The sequence below is a fragment of the Canis aureus genome, chromosome 15, assembly GCF_053574225.1.
Source record: "Canis aureus isolate CA01 chromosome 15, VMU_Caureus_v.1.0, whole genome shotgun sequence".
Taxonomy (NCBI): Eukaryota; Metazoa; Chordata; class Mammalia; order Carnivora; family Canidae; genus Canis; species Canis aureus.
This window is the reverse complement of record NC_135625.1, coordinates 30513240-30534418: the sequence shown is the minus strand read 5'-3', so window position 1 is coordinate 30534418 and position 21179 is coordinate 30513240. Positions and strand designations below refer to the sequence as shown.

At 41.2% G+C, this 21179-nt stretch overlaps 1 protein-coding gene and 1 long non-coding RNA gene across 5 annotated transcripts in view; one reads left to right on the top strand and one right to left on the bottom strand.

The window, feature by feature from the left end:
- LOC144284444 (uncharacterized) overlaps positions 1-7373 on the top strand; it is a 36526-nt gene extending 29153 nt beyond the window's left edge. For all 4 annotated transcript variants that reach the window (XR_013352843.1, XR_013352846.1, XR_013352845.1 and 1 more), the window contains one exon: positions 6932-7373. This is a non-coding gene — a long non-coding RNA (uncharacterized LOC144284444). The remainder of the gene's footprint in view (positions 1-6931) is intronic.
- LONRF1 (LON peptidase N-terminal domain and ring finger 1) overlaps positions 1-19905 on the bottom strand; it is a 37418-nt gene extending 17513 nt beyond the window's left edge. Inside the window, exons 1-3 of the mRNA XM_077848981.1 lie at positions 19142-19905; positions 8046-8164; positions 6917-7039 (exon numbers count right to left, since the gene is read on the bottom strand). Coding sequence (XP_077705107.1) covers positions 6917-7039; positions 8046-8164; positions 19142-19865 — 966 coding nt within the window. The 5' untranslated portion in view covers positions 19866-19905. The remainder of the gene's footprint in view (positions 1-6916; positions 7040-8045; positions 8165-19141) is intronic.
- Positions 19906-21179: the final 1274 nt, after the last annotated feature.

The window sequence follows — 21179 nt, the reverse complement described above, 5'->3', positions numbered from 1 at the left end:
GACAAAAGTTGAATGCTACTCATGCTAGCATAGCAAAATCTCTGAGAACTTCTGAAGAAGTCTGTTTAACTTGGTTGAACCCAATATTCCCCAGTCATTTGACCAGAGAACTACTTCCTTTTTTTTTTTTTCTTTTATTTAAAACCTACTAACACACTGCAAAACAAACTCTGGAAAGTGATATATGGATTACTGAGTAAAGGCAGGTAGAATAAATTGAGGCAATACTATGGGCAACTATGAAAATAAGCAGAACTTAGGCTGGAAATTAAAAGCTAAAAGCAGACCAATAAAAATTCTTGAGTAGTGGTCCCAAAGTGAGAAGAGAATGGGCCAGAAAACTTATTTGGAGAGATAATGGCTGAATACTTCCTTAACCTGGAGAAGAGAACAAAATTTCCAGGTCCAAGAAGCACAGAGTTCCAAAGAAGATGAACACAAAGAGATCCACACCAAGACACATTATAATTGGAACACAAAAATTTAAAGAGAGAATCCTAAAAACAGCAAAAGAAAAAACTTATTATATGAAAGGGAAACTCCACAGGGCATCAGATTTATCACCAGAAACTTTGCAGGTTAGAAGAGAGTGGCACAACATATTCAAAGGGCTGAAAGGAAAAAACTTCCATCCAAGAATTCTCTACCAAGGCAAGGTTATTATTCAGAACTAAAAAAAAAAAAAAAAAAAAAGATTAGGAGTATTCCAGACAAACAAGGGCTAATGTGATCACCACTATACTGGCCCTACAAGGTAAGTTAAAGGGACTTCTCTAAACTGAAAAGAAGTGGCACTAATTAATAAGAAAATGTATCAAAGTAAAAATCTCAGTGGAAAACATGTATTAAAAGTAAGTAGATCAATCACTTATAAAGCAAGTATGAATGTTAAAAGACAAAAATCATAAAATTAACTAAAACTACAATAATTAGTTAAGAGATGCATAAAATAAAGAGATGTATAAGGTGACATTAAAAAACTAAAAGATGAGGGGGGGAGAAAAAAATGTAAAGTTTTGGAATGTGTTCAAATGTAAGTTGCTATCAACTCCAAACAGACCACTGCATACAAAGGAAGTTACATATGAATGTTATGGTGGCCACACAGCAAAAACTGATGGTAAAATATGCAAAAGAAAATGAGAAAAAAACTAATCATAACACTAAAGAAAGCCATTAAACTACAAGGTAAGAGAGAAAGAGAAGAATGGAAGAAAAGAAAGATGAAAACGGCCAAAAAATAATTAACATGGCAGTAAGTACATACCTATCAAGACTTACTCTAGGGATCCCTGGGTGGCGCAGCGGTTTAGCGCATGCCTTTGGCCCAGGGCGCGATCCTGGAGACCCAGGATCGAATCCCACATCGGGCTCCGGGTGCATGGAGCCTGCTTCTCCCTCTGCCTGTGTCTCTGCCTCTCTCTCTCTCTCTCTGTGTGACTATCATAAAAAAAAAAAAAAAAAAAAAAAAAAAGACTTACTCTAAATGCAAGCAGACTACACTCTCTAATCAAAGACATAGGGTGGCTGAATAGATAAGAAAACAAGATCCATCTATATGCTGCTTACTAGAGATTTCAGAAGTAAGGACACACACACTCTGAAAGTGAAGGATGGAAAAAAGATGCTCCAAGCAAATGGAAACGAAAAGCAAGCTGGTATAGCTATACTCATAGCAGACAAAATAAACTTTAAAACAAAGATTTCAATAATAGAAAAGAGCATTACAGTGATAAGATCCAACAAGAACACATTTTACAAACATATAATACCCAACATAGGAGCACCAAGATATATAAGGCAAATAAAATGGACCTAAAGGGAGGGACTGACAGTAATACAATAATAATGAAGGACTTTACTACCCCCTTTACATCAATGGATAGATCATCCTGGCAGAAAATAAGGAACCATTGGCCTTAAATGACACATTAGACCAGATGAACTTAACATATACAGAACACTGCATCCAAACATTTCAAGTATACATGGAACACTCTCCAGAATAGATCATGTTAGGCCACAAAACAAGCCTCAAATTAAAGAATACTGAAATCATATCAAGCATCTTCTCCAACCACAATGGTATAAAACTAGTCACTACTTACAAGGAAAAAAAACCCCAAAATGTGGAGATTAAACATCATGCAACTGAATAACAAATGGTTCATCGAAGATACCAAAGAAATTAAACAATAAAAGCTAGAGAGAAATGAAAATAGAAGTACAATGTGCTAAAATCTTTGGGGTGCAGCAAAAGATGTTCTAAGAGGTCTACTTCAAGAAACAAGAAAAATCTCAATCTAACTTTATACCTAAAGCAGCTAGGAAAAAAAAGGACAAAGCCCAAAGTCCTAGAAGACAGGAAATAATAAATATCACAGCAGAAATAAATGAAATATAGACGAAAAGAGGGATGATCAAAAAACTAAAAGTTGGTTCTTTGAACACATAAATAAACAAATGTCAAGACACCCAGACCAAAAAGACCAAAAAAAAGAAAAAAAAGGGCTCTTGCATTCGAAATAGGAAATTTGGACAGACCAATTCCTAGCAATGAACTAAACCAGTAATTAAAAACATCCCAACAAACAAAAGTCCAGAAGCAGATGGCTTCATAAAGAAATTCTAACCAAACATTTAAATATCTAGAGTTAATATCTATTCTCAAACTATTCCAAAAACCCAAAGAAAGGACAGATTTCAAATTCATTCTATGAGGTCAGCATTACCCTGACATCAAAACCAGATGAAGATGATACCAAAAAAAACAAAACAAAACAAAACAAAAAAAAAAAAAAAAAAAAGAAAGAAAACAAAGAGCTCTAGGCCAGGCCAGTATCTCTGATGAACAGAGATGCAAAAATCCCCAACAAAATACTAGCAAACTGGATCCAACAGCACGTTAAAAAAAATCATTAATCACAATCAAATGGAATTTATTCCTGGGATGCAAGGGTGGCTCAATATTCACAAATCAATCAATGTGATACATCAACAAGAAAAAGGATAAAAACCATATCATTTCAATAAAGGCAGAAAAAGCACTTGACAAGGTATAACAACCATTAATGATATTCAATGGGAAAAAAAACAGTCTCTTCAATAAATGGTGTTGAGAAAACTGGTCAGCTACATGCAAAAAAATGAAACTAGGCCACTTTCTTACACTATACTCAAAATTAAATTCCAAATGGCTTAGAGACCTAAATGTAAGACCTAAAACCATAAAAATCCTAGAAGACAGAACAGTCAATGATTTCTTTGACACTGGTTATAGCAACATTTTTCTAGGTAGGTCTCCTGAGGAAAGGGAAACAAAAAGCAAAAATAAACTACTGGGACTACATCAAAATAAGAAGCTTCTGCACAGTAAAGGAAATCATCGACAAAACCAAAAAACAACCTGCTGACTGGGAGAAGATATTTGCAAATAATATATTCAATAAGGGGTTGATATCCTATTTGGATAGGATATATATCCTTTATATATATAGGATATATAAAGAACTTAAGCAACTCCCCCGCCCCAATAAGCCAATTAAAATGAGCACAGGACATATATAGATATTTCTTCAAAGAAGATATACAGATGGCCAACAGATAACATGAAAAGATGCTCAACATCACTAATCATCAGGGAAACGCAAATCAAAACCACGATGTATCGCTTCACACCTGTCAAATGGCTAAAATCAAAAACACAAGAAACAACAGGTGTTGGCCAGGATGTGGGGGACAAAAGGAACCCTTATTCACTATGCGTAGAAATGCAAATTGGTGCAGCCACTGTGGAAAACTTTGTGGAAGTCTCTTAAAAAACTAAAAACAGAAATACCATATGACCCAGTAATTCCACTACTGGGGATTTACGCAAAGAACACAAAAACACTAATTCAAAAAGATATATGCACCTCTGTGTTTACTGCAACATTATTAACAATAACTAAACTATGGAAGCAACAGATGAATGGATAAAGAAGATGTGTATGTACACAATGGAATACTACTTGGCCATAAAAAAGAATGAAATCTTGCCATCCTTCAACGACATGGACATATCTAGAGGATATAATGCTAAATGAAATGTTAGTCCAGAAAGACAAGTACCATATGGTTTTACTCATATGTGGAATCCAAGGAACAAAACAAATGAACAAAGAAAAAAAGAAACAAAAGCAGACTCTCAGATATAGACAATGGGTGACTGACAGAGGATGTGGGTGGGGTTTACGATGAAATAGATGAAGGGATTAAAAATACACTTGGGTCATGATGAGCACTGAATAATGTACAGAACTGTTGAATCACAATAGTATACATGTGAAACTAATATAACATTATGTCAATTATACTAGGATAAAAGAAAAGGTAAAAAAAATCTGTCAGATAAAAAAAAGAGGGCTCTGATAAACAAAATCAGAAATGAGATGTTATGACTGACATCACCAAAATATAAAGGAATATAAGACACTACTACAGTTATAAGCCAACAATTTGAACAACCGAGAAGAAATGAATAAATTTGTAGAAACATACAATCCACCAAGACTGAATGGTGAAGAAACAAAAATTTTGAATAGATCATTTACTATTAAGAAGATTGAATCAGTAATCAAAAACCTCCAAACAAACAGAAGTCCAGGACAGATGGCTTACTGGTGAATTCTACCAAATATTCAAAGATTTAATATCTACCCATCTCAACTCTTTCAAAAAATTAAAGAAACACTGAAAATTTTGAGGCCAGCAGTCTGACAAGAAACCACAGGAAAAGAAAACTACAGACCATTATCAGCGACTACATTACTGCAAAAATCCTCAACAAAATATTACCTAACTGAATTTAACAACACAGCAGAAGTTCATACATGATGATCAAATGGGATTTATTCCAGTGACACTATGGATTGGAAGAATACTATTAAAATGTCCATACTTCCCAAAGCAACCTACAGATTCAATGTAATCTCTATCAAAATCCTAATAGTACTTTTCCATAGAACTAGACTAAATAATTCTAAAATTGTAGACAATCACACAAAAGAATCCAAATAGCCAAAGCAATCTTGAGAAAAGAGAACAATGCTGGAGTGTGCTCCTTGATTTCAAACTATAGGACAAAGCTACAGTAATCAAAACAGTATGATAATGGCATAAAAATGCACACATGCATTAATGAACCAGATCTGAGAACCCAGAATTAAACCCATACATAAATGGATGATTAATTTACAACAAAGGAGCCAAGAACATACAATGGAAAAATGAGTCTCTTTAATAAATGGTGCTGGGGAAAGCTGAAGAGCCACATGTAAAAGAGTGAAACTAGACCAGTATCTTTCACCATACACAAAACTCAAATGGATTCAAGACTTGAAGACCTGAAACCATAAAATTCTTAGAAGAAAACATACGGTTTCCTCAATATGGGTTTTAGCAGTATTTTTGTGGATCTGATTCCAAAGGCAAGGAAAAGAGCAAAAATAAACAAATGGGATTGCATCAAACTAAAAAGCTTCTGCACAGCACAAGAAATCATCATCAAAACAAAAAGGCAACCTATTAAATGGGAGGTTTTTGCAAATCATGTATCTGACAAGCGATTAATATCCAAGATATATATAGAACCCTTACAACTCAACAACAACAAAACCTAATTAAAAATGGGTAGAGATCTGAAAAGACATTTTTTTCCAAAAAAGATATACAGATGGCCAACAGGAACATAAAAAGATGCTCAACATCACTAGTTAGGGAAATACAAATCAAAATCACAATGGGGTATCATCTCACAGTGGTTAGAATGGCTATCATGAAAAAGACAAGAGATAACAAGGCTCTGAGGATGTGGAGAAAAGTGGATCCTGTGTACTGTTGTTGGTAAAGCCACTATGGAAACAGTATGGTGATTCCTCAACAAATTAAGACTAGAACAATTATATCGTGCAGCTATCGTTCTGGATATTCATCTTTAGAATGCAAAAACACCGATTTGAAAAGACGTGTGCATTCCTTTGTTCAGTGCAGCATTATTTACAAGAGCTGAGAAATGGAAACAGCCTAAATGTCCATCAATGGATGAATGGATAAAGATTTTGCTATTTGGGACAACATGAAGGGACTCTGAAGGTATTATGCTAAGTGAAATAAGTCAGATGGAGAAAGATAAATGTGGTATGACTTTACTCATATATAGAATCTAAAACAAAAACAAAAAAAGAAATGAATAAACAAAACAAAACCAAAACAAACTCACGGATATGAAGAACAGATTGGTGGTTACCAAAGAGGAAGGGCATTGAGTAAAATGGGGGAAGGGTGATGGATGGTAAATAGCCTTTTAGTGGTGATCTCTTACAATGTGGTACATGGAAACATAGTGTTATGTATCTATTTTGTTTCAATTAAAAAAAATTTTAGCAGGAATATCATGACAAGGATGGTTAGTTTGGTTCCAATCAAACTAGTAGAAAACACCTAAATTTACCCAAAAATAATAAATTTAAATATCTGCTAATGAAATGTTTTGATTTCAGTAAAAACTCTATACGTTAAGTATACAGACCTGAAAACTACTTGTCAAATTGATACTAAATCTGACTCACTGGACTCTTTATGTTCTTTTTTTTTTAAAGATTTTATTTATTTGAGAGAGAGAAAAAGCATGAGTTGGGGGGGCAGGGTGGCAGAGGAAGAGGAGAAGCAGACTCCCTGCTGAGCAGAGGGCCAGATGTGGGGCACAATCCCAGAACCCCAGGATCATGACCTTAGCTCAAGGCAGTTGCTTAACCGAATGAGCACCCAGGCACCCCTGGATTCCTTATGTTCTTATCTCAAATTTCTAATTAGCATTTTTAAAAAGACAACGTGTCTTAGACCTGCCTTCAACTATTATAATTGGTAAACCGATTACCTTTTCTACTTCTAGTTTTGCAGGTGCAAAATCCTCATCAAGGGCTAAGCACTGAAGAAATAGTTGTAAGGCATCACCTAAAAAACCAGCATCCTGGAGTACTTTTCCTTTCCTGAAGTAGACCTTCAATGGAAGCACATATATACAACTTTTACTGACAGAATTATTTTTGAAAAATCAGTTTCAAGAAAAAAAAATACGGTTTGCTTGGAAATGTGCATTTTAAAATTCTGAATGACTCTGAGAAGCCCAAAGCATTTCAAAGGTACAGTTACACACTTCCCCCAGAGAAGTGCTTATGGAAAAATGACTTCAAAACCAAATTCCTAATTATATCACTTCAGTAATCCAGAGGATTCTTTCTTTTTTTAATAGTTTTAAAATTGTCCATACAAGATCATTTTCCATCTTCTTAATATATATTTGCCTTGTGCTAACCAGTCAGGCCATCATGGGATTCTGTGTCATTTTTCTTATTAATTTATAATTTTTAGAGCATCCTTACTATTTTGTCCTCAAAGGCATGGTTTCAAATGGGCAAACAGTCATATAAGACAGTAACTTCTAGCTTAAAGAACATATATGGGACATGAACTGATTTGCCTTGGCAATATGATACAAAGGAGAATGAGTAAACTTATTACATAAGATATATTTGCCTCAAGTCTTTTTTTAAAAGCATATGGGTAAGGCAACCTCCCTGGTCCCCACTGACTGTATTAAATCACTGCCTCATCAGGCCTCCATGATGATGCCTCCATCTTCCAGCCTAAAGGACCTCGTCTCTTTGCATCAACAGACCTCCTCCATCAATTTTCAGCTTGGATACATTTTCAGTGTGACCAGTTTCATCTCTTTGAGGAAATTTTGATTATTCAAGTCTCTTTGTTTGTTTGTTTTTCTCTATGCCTTAAATTCAGGTTGTTCTTAGTTAGGAAATAAAGGTACCTTTTAATTAAAAAAATTGCTAGATAGCCATCCACACAAAATACTAACCCCAGATTTCTAAAACTCTATATATTTTAAGAGTCAACAAATCTATCTTGGTAAAACTTGTAACCATAACTGAATTCATGTTCCCTACAGGTGAAATTATTAAGTGTATATAAATGTAAAACAATAATTTTACCTCAGGCCAATTTGGCAGTTGAAAGAGAACTGCATTTAAATCTTCTATGGCTGCTTTAAACTCTTGAAGACCAGCATATGATTCTGCTCGGTAAATTTTTAGAGTCACGTCACTGGGCTCTGAAATAAATATTTTGTAAAGGGTTATTTTAAAAATATTATTGTATAACCCATAAAAAATACACTAGATTAAGAACTGCCTTAGTGATGCCAGCCAATAACCACTAAGCAAAGTACAGTATACAAGCAACCCACTTATGTGTTGAATATTATCTGGAAGTTTTATCACATGACTCTAAGTGGATAATTTTAGCACAAGAAATGGTGGTTTTTAAGTACTGGAAATATTTTATAATATGAATAATCACCTTCAAGAAAACAAATGTTTTCTTAAAATACGGCATTCTATACAGATTTGAAAAACAGGTGCTAGAGGTTTAGAAAACCTGCCTCTTTATGGTAAATCTTATTTTTTATACCTTAATTTCTAAATCCTCACTTATAAACAAGCATATGTGCTACTACTGCACACTGATGGGTTAATTTAGGAGGTCAAAATTCATCAATTGTTACAGGTACATAGTTTCTAAAACGGAAGCCTAAGCCAAAAATTAATTTTCAGTACATCTAAAGGACAAAATTAATCTGACTCGTCTTTTAAAGCTATTCATCTTAGAAGCCTTCAAAAGCACATGCTTAGAAAATAAAACATTGATCGTGAAAAGGGTATAAAGACCCGTAATTCCTCATTTAAAAAACAATATATAATAAAACTCAACAGTTCCCTAGTTTAGTTTTTAAATGACTGCCTTCCTACATATAACTCTCAACAATGACATTGGATTTTTTCAGCTGATGCTTCAGAATTGGAACTACACTGTTCCTTCAAATTTGTACCAATGAAAATTTCCAAAGGAGAATGGAATCTTTCAGGAAAATATTTCATGCTTCCTAAATAAAAAAGACATGTCCAGAATATTTTGTCTTTTGTTTCTTAAAGTAATATAACTGGAAACCATTATCTCTGAATAAAACCACATGGAAATTGAAAGCTCTATATGATTCATCAATCAAGAATGAAAAGTCCTGGCATAAAACTTGGCCCTGTAGGTGTTCAGAAGATTTTATTTTATCCCTGTCTTTGAGGAGCTTACAATCTAATTAGAAAATTTTATTTTATTGTGAAATGGGATCATGTAATCTTGATTTGACAAAAATAACTAGAGTTTAGAAAATTGAGAGCAGCATGTGCCAAAATAGTCCAAGAATGAGTAGTCAATGCAAAAGCATAAAAAAAACCAAAAAAAACAAAAAAAAACCCTGACCCATAAAGGACTGCTCACCCAGAGCTGGGGTGCTTCCAGCAGCATCCTTGGACCCCCGCCCCCCTTCTCTGCATCTCAGATACAGGGAGTTCACTGTTGCAGCACGCAGCCCATTCCCCTCTTGGGTACCTGAAGGGGCCTTTTTTTTTCATTCCAAATTTTTTCTTTTACAGCAGGTCCCCATTGCATCACACTTGATGCAAAATTTTAGAATATCAAACCCTTTTATCCATGCCTTAATTACTCAATACACTTCTGTAGTTCAGCACTGAAGCAAGTGTCCGAGAATACCTCTGTCATTGACAACAGCCAGACAATGTATCACACTTCTCCACTCTGACCAAAATAAAAACAGACTCTTTCCCCACTTCTCCCAACACAAAAACACCAAGGCTCTTGGGATTCCCTAAAGGTGAGCCTATAAAATTAGTATATATAGGGAGAACAGAAGAGGTACATATAACAGGACTAGATTTTAAAAGTCTTGTTCCCGGGATCCCTGGGTGGCGCAGCGGTTTGGCGTCTGCCTTTGGCCCAGGGCGCGATCCTGGAGACCCGGGATCGAATCCCACGTCGGGCTCCCGGTGCATGGAGCCTGCTTTTCCCTCTGCCTGTGTCTCTGCCTCTCTTTCTCTATGTGACTGTCATAAATAAATAAAAAAAATTAAAAAAAATAAAAATAAAAATAAAAATAAAAGTCTTGTTCCCTAATTCCTCATAGGTAGCATTTATATTAAGAACTTCAAATGTTAATGGAATAATTATTTTAAATGACTTTATAAAGGGAGAACTTTATCCAGTGAGTTTAAATTGCCCAAAATTGAGATTAGGGCCAATCCACCCACTTATTTCAAACTCTTAATTCTAAAAAAGAGCCAAATGCACTGAGACCCTCAAATTATCAAAGCATACAGTGTCTGCCCTCCACGTAAACTTCTGCAAAATGCAATTGTGACCATCTCCCCCCGCCCCCCGCCAAAAAAAAAAACCCACCCAAAATACAACTATCAGCCCAGCTGTGTTAGTAATTCAAGTTTGAAAGAGTCAAAACAAATGTTTCCAGTATGTTCTCTACCTGGCCTTGAGCACCCTAAAGAGAAAAAGTCACCTCAACTGAGCATGGCCTCAGGGAGGGACCCCTCAGACCACTACCACAGGTACCCTAGTGCCTGGCACATACAGACCCAATTTGTGAAAAGGTAAAGAAATACAAAGATCCCATTCAGGCTAATTGTACTAAAACCATGACTCACCTCTCACATATTTATCTTCAGTTCTGAGCTTTTCTTTTTAAAGATTTTATCTATTTACTTAAGAGAGAGATAATACAAGTGAGAGGAGGGGAAGGGATGGAGGGAGAAGCAGACTCCTTGCCGAGCAGGGAGCCCAATGTGGGGCCCAATCCCAGGACCCTGGCATCATGACCTGAGTTGAAGGCAGATGCTTAACTGATTGAACCACCCTGGTGCCCCAGTTCTGAGCTTTTCAACTTGCCTTCAGATTCACCAAATTTCCAACCACCCGCTATAATTTCTTCAAACTCAGTATGTTTCCATTTTTTTTAAAAAAAGTCTTTTTTTCTGTATTCTCTACTAATTATACCACTGGACCCCCCAAGTCAAATCCTTAACTGTGTCAATTTTACCTCCTATAATAATTCTCAAATCTGTCCCTGGTCTTTTCCAATCTTACTGCTAACAGCCTTGGTTAAGGGTTTGGACTCAGATCTCTTAAGATTTTTGCAACAACTTGCTAACTGCTCTCCCTGTCTCCAATTTTACCCCACTTCTATCCTCACCCTCCATAAGATGAGATGTGTATTTCAGTACAACATACAATTCCCTAAACTCCCGGCTCCTGCCCAGCTCTCCAGCCTTTCTTCTGGTTATTATCAACCTCCTACTTAACAAGGCTCCAGTAATTCCTAACCTCACCCTGCCCCACATGCCATTCTGTTTCATGCCTCCTTCCTTTGCTTACAGAACTCCCTCCTTGTCAGGGCTCTACTTTAATCCTCCCCTTGGTCTGGGGAACGATTTCTCATCCAACAGGACTCATCTTACTGATCTCTTCTCAAGATGCTTTCTTCTGAGTCTACCCTCACTTGGAACATCAGGAGGATCAAGAGCAGGAGCTCTTAAGTCACACTGAGTGACTGTGGCAAAGTGCCAAACACCTCTCTACCTGTTTCCTCAGCTACAAAATTGAGGGTGTTTTCTAAACATTTATTTATTTTTAAAGAAACACCACTTACTATGTACTATTCTAAATGATTTACAACCTTCAGTAATCCTACGTGGGTCTAGCACTGTCCACATGTTCATAGATGAGGAGACTGAGCATAGAGTGTTTAAGTAACTTGTCAAGATCAAAAAGCTAGGAAGTGGTGGACTCTAGATTCTCCCTCAGGCAGTATGGCTCCAGAGTTCTTTCTGTTCACTTTGGCAAATAATAGCAGTTACCTCACAGGATTACTCAAGAGTAAGTTAATGTATGCAAAATACTCAGAAGAGGGCTTGGTACATTGTAAATGTTGGCTATTATGACTGTTCCTTCACTGTATGTGCACTGCATTCATTCTAAAATCTATTTTTGAGCTCCCTCCATTATTTCCTGTCTTTGTGTCCTCAAATCCTGGCTTTGCTAAATGTTTGCTGAACAAGGGGAAACTCATTAAAATCTGTCCCCTTATGCTCCTTAATTCATGCTCCCATTTTCTCTTCTCTTAGACCCAGTGGTATTGTCAGGCATCAGGCAAATAAAAAAAAATTTAAATAAAATCGTGCTACACATCTGAGGAAACCAGGTCTTAAGCTGCTGAGGCATTTCATGGGCTGAGCAGAGTTCCTCAGAATCCCAATTACTCATCTTTGTTCCAATCCTAAGGTGGTTTCCTTAATTCATCTTCAAGAAACTTTTTTTCAGATCATAAAAACTATGTTTACTTGCAAAATCTGTAAAACCTGAATATTAATAAAAATCTTTTTCCCTCTATAAAGAAATAACCAGTGTTGGCCTATAACCTATGCCATTTTCCTATATGTGTAGATTACATTTTTAATTTTACAGTTTCATGACCTCTACCCTAAATACAGTTTACAACCCGCTTTTTTGTCAATGCAATTAAATCCACATGATTTTTAATGGTTGCAAAGAATCCTACCACATTCGCAATCCATTTTAAAATATACTATTCAGCAGTTTTTACTTCCAGCATTTTCTACTACAGAGGCACAGACTCTCAATTTCCACTAAGGTCAGATCTCAGGGTCCTGGGATGGAGCCCTGCCTCCAGCTCTGAGCTCCATGGGGGGTCTGCTTGAGATTCCCTTTCTCCCTCTGTCCCTATGCCCTCCCCACTTGTGTGCTCTCTAAATAAATAAATTTTTAATAAGTACTTCAATGAACACCTATCGTGTATGCCTTTACATATCTGCTTATTTCCTTAGTCACTGTCTATATAGTTGAATGGCTATGCCAAAAATTACATGTACAATGCAGTGTATTACATTACAGTAAGCTTGTCCTTTAAAACTATGTATTTATTGCCTATTTAGATTGTTTATGCATAAGAAAAAAATTCCATGTTCATAATCTTTTACTCATTTTTCCCAATGTCTTTTTCTGAGATTTATATGTTGCTCTATTTCAACAATCTCAATGGCTAACCAAAATGCCAAATTTCTTTGCTTCTGTCAAAGAACTTTTCAAGTTCAGTATGATAGGGCTTGGTTATCACAGTTAAACTAAAAGCTGCCTAGATGGCTCGTGGGTTAAGCAGTGGACTCTTGATTTTGGTTCATGATCTCAGGGAATCTGCTTGGGATTCTCTCCCTCCCTCTGTCCCTCTCCCTCCGTGCCCCCCCCCCCATCCTCTGCTCCAGCTCATGCTGTCTCTCTCTCTCTCTCTAAAATAAAATAAATAAGTCTTTAAAGTAAAAGCTGTCAATGGAGAAGTTATTAGTGATTAATAAAGTCCAGGAATAGTAGTCTGGCATACTTAAGGTGATAACTATTGGATTCAGAACACCTGGGTTTAGATCTACTTTGGACAGTTTACCTTACTCTTTAAACAGTCTCCTCACCTATACAATGCTGGTGACACCTACATCTTAAGACTTCACTTAAGTTGTGAAAACTACATAGACAATGCCTGTTGACAGTTAACACAATCCCTGGCACAAAATGCTCAATAAAAAATAGATGTTGTTACTATTACAAAGTATTTCAAAATAAGTTGAATAGCAATGAGATTAGCTCTTGATACAAGGTATTAGAGTATTTTCTTTTCTGTTACCTAAATAAAACTTTACCAGGTGAGAAACATCTTCAGGGATAAGTAGTACAGACTGGATAAAAGGAGAGGAAGGAAAAAAAAAAAAAAACAACAACAACACTGATCCCATCCTACCAAAGGGGTTGAAATTTGAACAGAAGCTTCCGTCTTGCATTTTAGAGTCTAGGTCATTCACCTTCTACAGTAAAACATATAACAATTTAAAAAAATATCTACAACGCAAATAGTAGAATACTATATAAATGCCTTTAAAATTTCACTTAAATATATCTAAGACTTATAAATTTTCTACTAAATAGAAAAACAATTCTGCATACACCAAAGGTTAATATACAAATAACTAGAAATCTAAGATAATGGAGTTTTGATAAATTTTGCATTGTTTTATGAATAAAGAACAGATAAAAGACATGGAAATTACTTAAAACACCACTTACCATTTATATAACCCCTTTTCCCATCCTCTATATCAGTAAGACTATGCCAGTGTGACTTCTTTTTGTAGTGACCCTGAGGCACTGCAAAAATCCTTAAAGTGCCTTCTGACTCAAAGGTGAATCAGAGATCTATTGCATATAGGCTGTTTGTTATGTCAGTTAAGCAATAAACTCCTTTTCTTTTCAATAAATACCAATTTACTGCAACTTTAAAAGAAATAAAAGAAATACAGACTCTATAAGGACACAGTCTGTATTTTGTCCACTTCTATATTTCTAGCCATGTATGTAGTAAGTACTCAGTAAATACCCACTGAATAAATAATAAGAATACTTGAGATTTATGACTTATATGCTAATTTTTAAAGTGAATTTTAGTCTTAGAAACAGGATCCACATACCTGGTGCTTCTGCTTTCAGTTCTAACTTATTTACTTGCCTCAATAAAGTCACTTAAAATTCTTGGAGCTCTCTTTTTCAATCCGTGAATTAGGAATGCTAAAGCTGCCCTCCTACCTCATGTGATCTTTTGTAAGGATCAGTTAAGGGAAATGAAAATATTTTGTAAACTATGAGACACCATGTAAATGTCAGTGTATACTATTTCAAGTGTTTTACAGATTAACTTAGGGCATACAAAGTTTACTGATTAAATAAATTTAAATCTCTTCGCATTAACCTAGTTAAGATATTAAACACCTCTACATTGTCTTTTTTTTTTTTTTTAATTTTATTTAAGAGAGAGAGATAAAAAAACACAAAAGCAGTGGGGGGAGGGGCAGACTGAGGAGAAGAGGACTCCTGGCTGAGCAAGGACTCTGAGATCCTGATCTGAGCCCAAGGCAGACACTTATCGGCCTAACGGACTATGCTACCCAGACACCCCCAAAACACCTTTACATTCTAAGTGTATTTAGTATTTACCTATAATTTGACTAATCTATTTATAATTAAAGCCTTTCAGTATCTCTATTTTATTGATGGGTGCTAAAATGTTACTACTAATTCACATACATAGGCTAGAATCAGGAGTTAACCCTCACTCTGGTAATACTAATGTGGGAGAGAGAAAAGAACAGGACTGACATCATAACATTTAGATTTTCATTTTAGCTAAATCATCTTCTAGTTGTAGCACAACTTTTACATTTAAAAAATTTTTTTTAAGATTTTATTTCTTTATTTGAGAGACAGAGCAAGAGCGTGAGAGAGCACAAGCAGGAGGAGGGCGGGGGGCAAGGGAGAAGTAGACTTCCCGCTGAGCAGGGAGCCCGAGGCAGGGCTGGATCCCAGGACCCTGAGATCATGACCTGAGCCAAAGGCAGATGCTTAACTGACTGAGCCACTCAGGCGCCCCTAAACATATTTTAATTAATATTTACTAGGCATTTATTTTGTCAGGCACCATTCAAAGCACTCTACATCTAATTCTCCCAACAGCCCTAGGTAGCTGTGACTACTGCTATCTATCTATGAGATACTATTCTTATTCTCTCTTTTCAGATAAGGAAACCAAAACAGAAAGGTTAGACAATAGGCCCAAGGTCAGAGCGCAAGTGGAGGGCTGCGCTGGGATGCAAGCCTGGGCGGTCAGCTGCCAGTGTGCACAGCTTTAACCACTAGGACAGCTGCGCCTCCGCTGCTAGCTGCCTCAGTTTCCTTCTGAGGTTAAGGGTACTCCACAGGATTCTTTATGAAGATCAAATGATATGTAAAGTATTTTTTCATGCTTAATAGACAAGAACTATACAATTAATGTTAAAAAACAAACGTTTATAAGTATTTGAAATAAACTGGTCTCCCTGTTATGACCTTTGTTATTTTAAAACCAGTTCAAACAGTAAATTACAAGTCTTTTGTCTTCTTTTAGGAGAGAGGGGTGTATACAGGGAGGAGGCAAGTCAGTGCAAAAATTCATTAAAAATAAATGGGAAATAGCACAGCAGAGTTGGGGCATTTCAACAGGCTCTTAAGTATAAAGATTCAACACAGCAAAGGCTTTTACATAATAGCCCTGAATACTAACGAGACAGAAAGTTATGAAACATCTGAGAGTTAATACCAAAAGATCAATAGATTAAATGTTATCTAAATATATTTCAACTTGACAGAAACTTATGTAATCTCAATGGGAACCTTCTGATTTTGGTAAAGGTTTTCAAGCTTTCCTTTCTCGTCAACAGGGATAAATCTGGACGGGTGTGGGCTAACTGCAGACTAGATTATCTTTTTCTAGTTAATAGTATTTAGTTTTTCATAAGAATTTTGTGAAGAAATTATAGTGAAGGTCTTTTCTTATCAGCAATAATGAAAATATCATTAGTTACTACCACTGTACAATTATATAAACGCATTTCAAATGCCTATCTAATGAACTGACTCTGAAAAAGTTAATGCCTAACTACAGATTTTTAACTCTATTAAATATTTTTATTTACCCCCCAAAATTGTTAGAATACTTGATATCTATACCAACTACAATTTGTTAACTCAAAGATCTTTTTTTTCCTCCAATGTTGCACTACAGATTTATGGGATGAAAAAAGTTATCCTTGTTAGTAACATTCAGACACATTTTTGAGAAGGGAATTAATGATTTTTGAAAGACCTCAGAAGAGGGAAAAATTGGCTATGAGGTGAAAGTCAAAAGACTTGAGTTCTGGGATCCCTGGGTGGCGCAGCGGTTTGGCGCCTGCCTTTGGCCCAGGGCGCGATCCTGGAGACCCGGGATCGAATCCCACGTCAGGCTCCCGGTGCATGGAGCCTGCTTCTCCCTCTGCCTCTCTCTCTCTCTCTCTCTGTCTGTGTGTGTGACTATCATAAATAAAAAAAAAAAAAAAAAAAAAAGACTTGAGTTCTAGTTCCACAAAAGTAAGATTTAAGTAGCTAAATAGGCAAAATTCTTCTGTGCATACCATGCAAATTGTCTTTAAAAAAGAGACAGGGTTTTTTTTTTTCTGTTAAAAATAATATCTCCAATCCAAAGCCCCAAATCCTCCTTAATTAAAAGCTTACTGGTTATAGAACAGTAAGCCAGACCTTAAATTAGTAAATGTGCTCACTGTTCTGTAGATTAAGACCTGAATTCTTACGAAGTGCCTAATTTTTATGGAGTGCAGTATTTAATAGTGCATGGTGCTATCAGTAAGTTTTAGCCTTTATTTTATACCAGGACAAAACAACAACAACTTCTCTGGAAATGTGCCAAACATTTTCAAAAGATGAGTTCTAAAGCTAGGACCCACCAAGGTGCAACATTTAGGAGAAATGGAGGATATAATGTTGCCTCTCCAACCAGCTAGCTGTGTGGACTGTGGGACAAATCGTTTCACTGTCCTTGCTCCTGCTTCATTTTTAAAATGAGGACCATGGCCTAGATGGTCTGTACTTCCTCAAACTATTTACCCAGAAAGGCGGAGCTGCCTGTATCAGAATTTTGTATTCCAACTAGTTGTCTTTTGTTCTGGGCCTATCATTCTATCATTCCCCTTTATGACTGCTTACACTTCCCATAAAGACACTCAAAGACTATGAAAATATGCCAAGTTTATGCTTTGGGCTCTAAAGGTATTGAATAGAAGGTCACTAGTTCAAAATGACTAAGCACTTAGGATAAAGGACCCACAAAAGAGCGTTTCAGTTACACAGTTTATAAATTGACTTAATACCTAGTATCAGTTTTTATTTTGGATGTCTACTTTCTCCGGTATTATTACTCCCTCAAGCATTATTTCATGCCAAAAAAAGACACCAACCTTGAAATGTGCTTATTTAACACAAGGCTTAAGAGGGACACTATTGACATTTGGGGCCTGGTAACTGTGTGGGAGGCTGTCCGGTGCGCTGTACGAGGTTGAGCAGCATCCCGAGCCTTTGCCCACTAGATGTACCAGCACTACTACTCACTCCCGCAGGGGGAGACAACCGAAAAGGGCTCCAGTTATTACCAGATGTTGCTCTAGATAATGTCCTTCCCCCCTCCCCCGCGGTAAAATCCCCCCCTAGTGGGGGAACCACCGATGTAAAGAACTCTTTATTCTACCTCAAGTCGGGCAGGGTCCCCTTCCGCAGCCTGAGACCCCCTTAACGGTGCTACCCTAGGTCAGGAAGCCGAAGCGGCTTCTTGGAGACGAAGAAGGATCAGACAAAAGATCTAAAAGGCTTTTTCCCTACGGCTTCGCCAGGAGTGGAAAGGCAGGCGGGCGCGTCTAAGAACTCAGCGGAGACCACCTCTTCATGTCTCCGGTGAACCAGGGCCGTGCGGAAGGTGAGCACGCGTGCGTCTACGCTGTGACGGGGCCGGCCTCGGGCAGCCAGCGCTGCAGGCGTGCGCAGGTGGGCGCGGGCCCCGGCAGCCCCGCAGCCCCGACAGCCGCCCGCGCCCAGCGGCCGGCCGGGCCTCCCGGAGCGGGGTGCGGGCGCCCAGCTCCCGCCACGCCCACCGGACGTCACCCGTTACACAACCCCCCCCCCCCCAGCTTATGCAATTGTGCCCTCCCGCGGCTTCCAACTGCCCCAGTGACTTCTGCGGGGTACGACGGTACACGCCGCGCGCCCCGCCTGGGCTGGGGAGCCCCGCCCCGGCCGCCGAGTGCGGGCGGCGGCCCCAGCCGGGCCGGGCCAGGCCGGCCAATTGCAGGAAGGAGCGCGGCAGGAAGCCGCGGCTCGGGCTCGCCCAACTTCCACCCCATCCCGCGCTCCGGCGCCCTCCCCCGGGCCGCCCGCTCCGCTCGGGGCGCTCCCGCAGACCGCAGGGCCGCGGCCGGGGAACCCCGAGCCGGGGCGCCCCTCCCCGCGCCGCGTCACAGCCGCCTCCGAAGGCGATCCCCATTGTGACCGAAGCACTCCGGGGCGCCGCCCCCTCCCACACCCGCCGGGACCCCGAAGCCCCACGCGCGGGAGCCGGGCGGCCTCGGCGAGGCGGAGGAGCGTCCCCCGGGGCGCCGCGAGCCCGGGGTGGCCGGCCCGTCGCGGCGGGGGCGGGGCGGGGCGGGGGCGGGGGGGTCGGCCGGGCCGCGCCGCATCCCCGCGCGGTCACCTGCTCGCAGCGCCTCGCAGGCGGCGGCCAGGGCCTCCCGGTAGCGTCCCTGGTGCAGCAGGTCCCCGAGCCGGCCGGCCGCGCGGGCTCGCTCCCGCTGGCCCGGGAACCACTTCTCGGCCAGGTGGTTGAGGACGACGCTGGTCCTGAAGCCCGAGGCGGCGATGGCGGCGGCCGGAGGCGGCGGCCGCGGGGTGGTGCCCTCGGCATCGGCGGCGGCGGCGGCGGGCGGCAGCCGGTCCCGGCACAGGCGGCAGCGGGCTCGGAGCTGCCTCCGCAGGCAGCGGCGGCAGTAGCTGTGGCCGCAGGGCACGGTCACCGGCTCGCTCAGGAAGCCCCGGCAGCCCAGGCAGCGCAGCAGCCCGCCGGCCCCGGGGTCCGCGCCCGCCGCCGGGGCCGCGCTCCAGCCCAGCCCGTGGCGGAGCCGGTAGCTGAGCACCAGGCAGTCCACCAGGGTGCCGAGGCAGTCGGGCCTGCCCGGGGCCCCGCGCCGCAGCGCCGCCGCGTACGCCTCCAGCGCTCCCTTGAGGTGGCCGCCCAGCGCCAGCAGCTCGCCGCGGCGGAGCAGCAGCTCCCAGCGCCCCGACTCCGCCGCCGCGCGCTCCAGCCGGTCGCCGCCGCCGCCGCCGCCGCCCACTTCCCAGAACCGGCCCCGGCCCCGCGGCGCGGGCGCCATCTCCCGGCTCCCCCCCGGGGAGCTCCTAGCCACGTCCGGAGAAGACATGGCCCGCGGAGGGCTGCGCCGCCGCCGCCACCGCCGCCGCCCGCCGCCACGGTCGCGGAGCCTCCGGGGCGCGCGGCTCCGCACGCGGCCCGCGAGCTGGGGGGCGTGGCGCGCGGACACAGCGGGGCGGCGCGCGCCCGGGAAGCCCCGGGGGCGGGGCCTGGCGGGCGGGGGCGGGGCGGGGCTCCGCCCAGGCGCCCGGGACTCCCCCGCTCGGCCCGCGCCCGGGTCCCGGAGGAGCCGCCGCCTGGCCCCGCCCTCCCGAAGCCCCTCCTGGGCAGGAACGCGAGGTCAGATGATCCCCCAGCGGGGCTCTAATTGGCTCCTCCCGAAACGGGGGCCTGGCTTGTAATTGAACAAAGCCTCGGGCCGCGCAGGCCTCCCCGCCCCTCGCCTCTCCGCGGGCCGCCTGCCCTCACCTGCCTCCGAGGCTTCTCCCCTAATTCCCGCTTGGCGGGTGCTTTTCTGCCGGCGGCTGGGCCCCGGGGCTAAAGCCCAGACCGCCAGCACCGCCCGGACACACCCGCGCCCTGGGCGGGGGGGGGGGGACGCGGCCCGTGGGCGCCTCCCCGTGTGGGGGTCAGGTGCACGTCTGCAGTTTCTTTACACCCAAGTTACAGATGGACATGTAGAGGCGGAGGACCTAAGGGTGCGCCGAGTCAGTCTGGGGACTCTGACTCCTCCCGCCTAGGCTAGGTCGACTTTAGAAACAAAATAACCCCACCCACGTTCCTGAGCCGACTCCCAGCGGAGGACAAGGCACTTTTCCACGGTGGCAAGTTACTGCGGATTTCCTGTTTAAAACTGCCCCCACCGCGAGGAAGAAAGCCCGCAGGTTCCCAAGGTGGCCGACGCGCTCTTCCCATCTCATTCAATGCTCCACAGCTGGCTAAGGCCTATATTTGGCATTTTTAAAGAAAAACCACCAAGATGAATAGTTTTCATAGGGCAGTTATAACGCTACAACCTGCGCAGGGTTTGCAGCATCGCCAACAGAAGGAAAAAAAATGATCTGGGTTTTTGTAAGTCGGTTATATTTCCTTTAAACTTGGTATCAGCGAGTTTAAAGCTCTCAGTTGAGAATACAGATCTGATAACAGGCCACTAGATTGTTAATGCTGGAAATGACTTAGAACTTTTAATCCTTTTTCAGATGGTTAGAACAATTGCCCAGAGAGGGAAGGTTACTTGCCCCAAATCACACAGCCAATAATATATGCAGGCTCTGCTCCCTTCTCTCATTTCACTGTTAGGTTACCGTGTTAGATCTCAGAGATATATTACATGAGATTTTCAAAATAAAGAAAGTTGGTA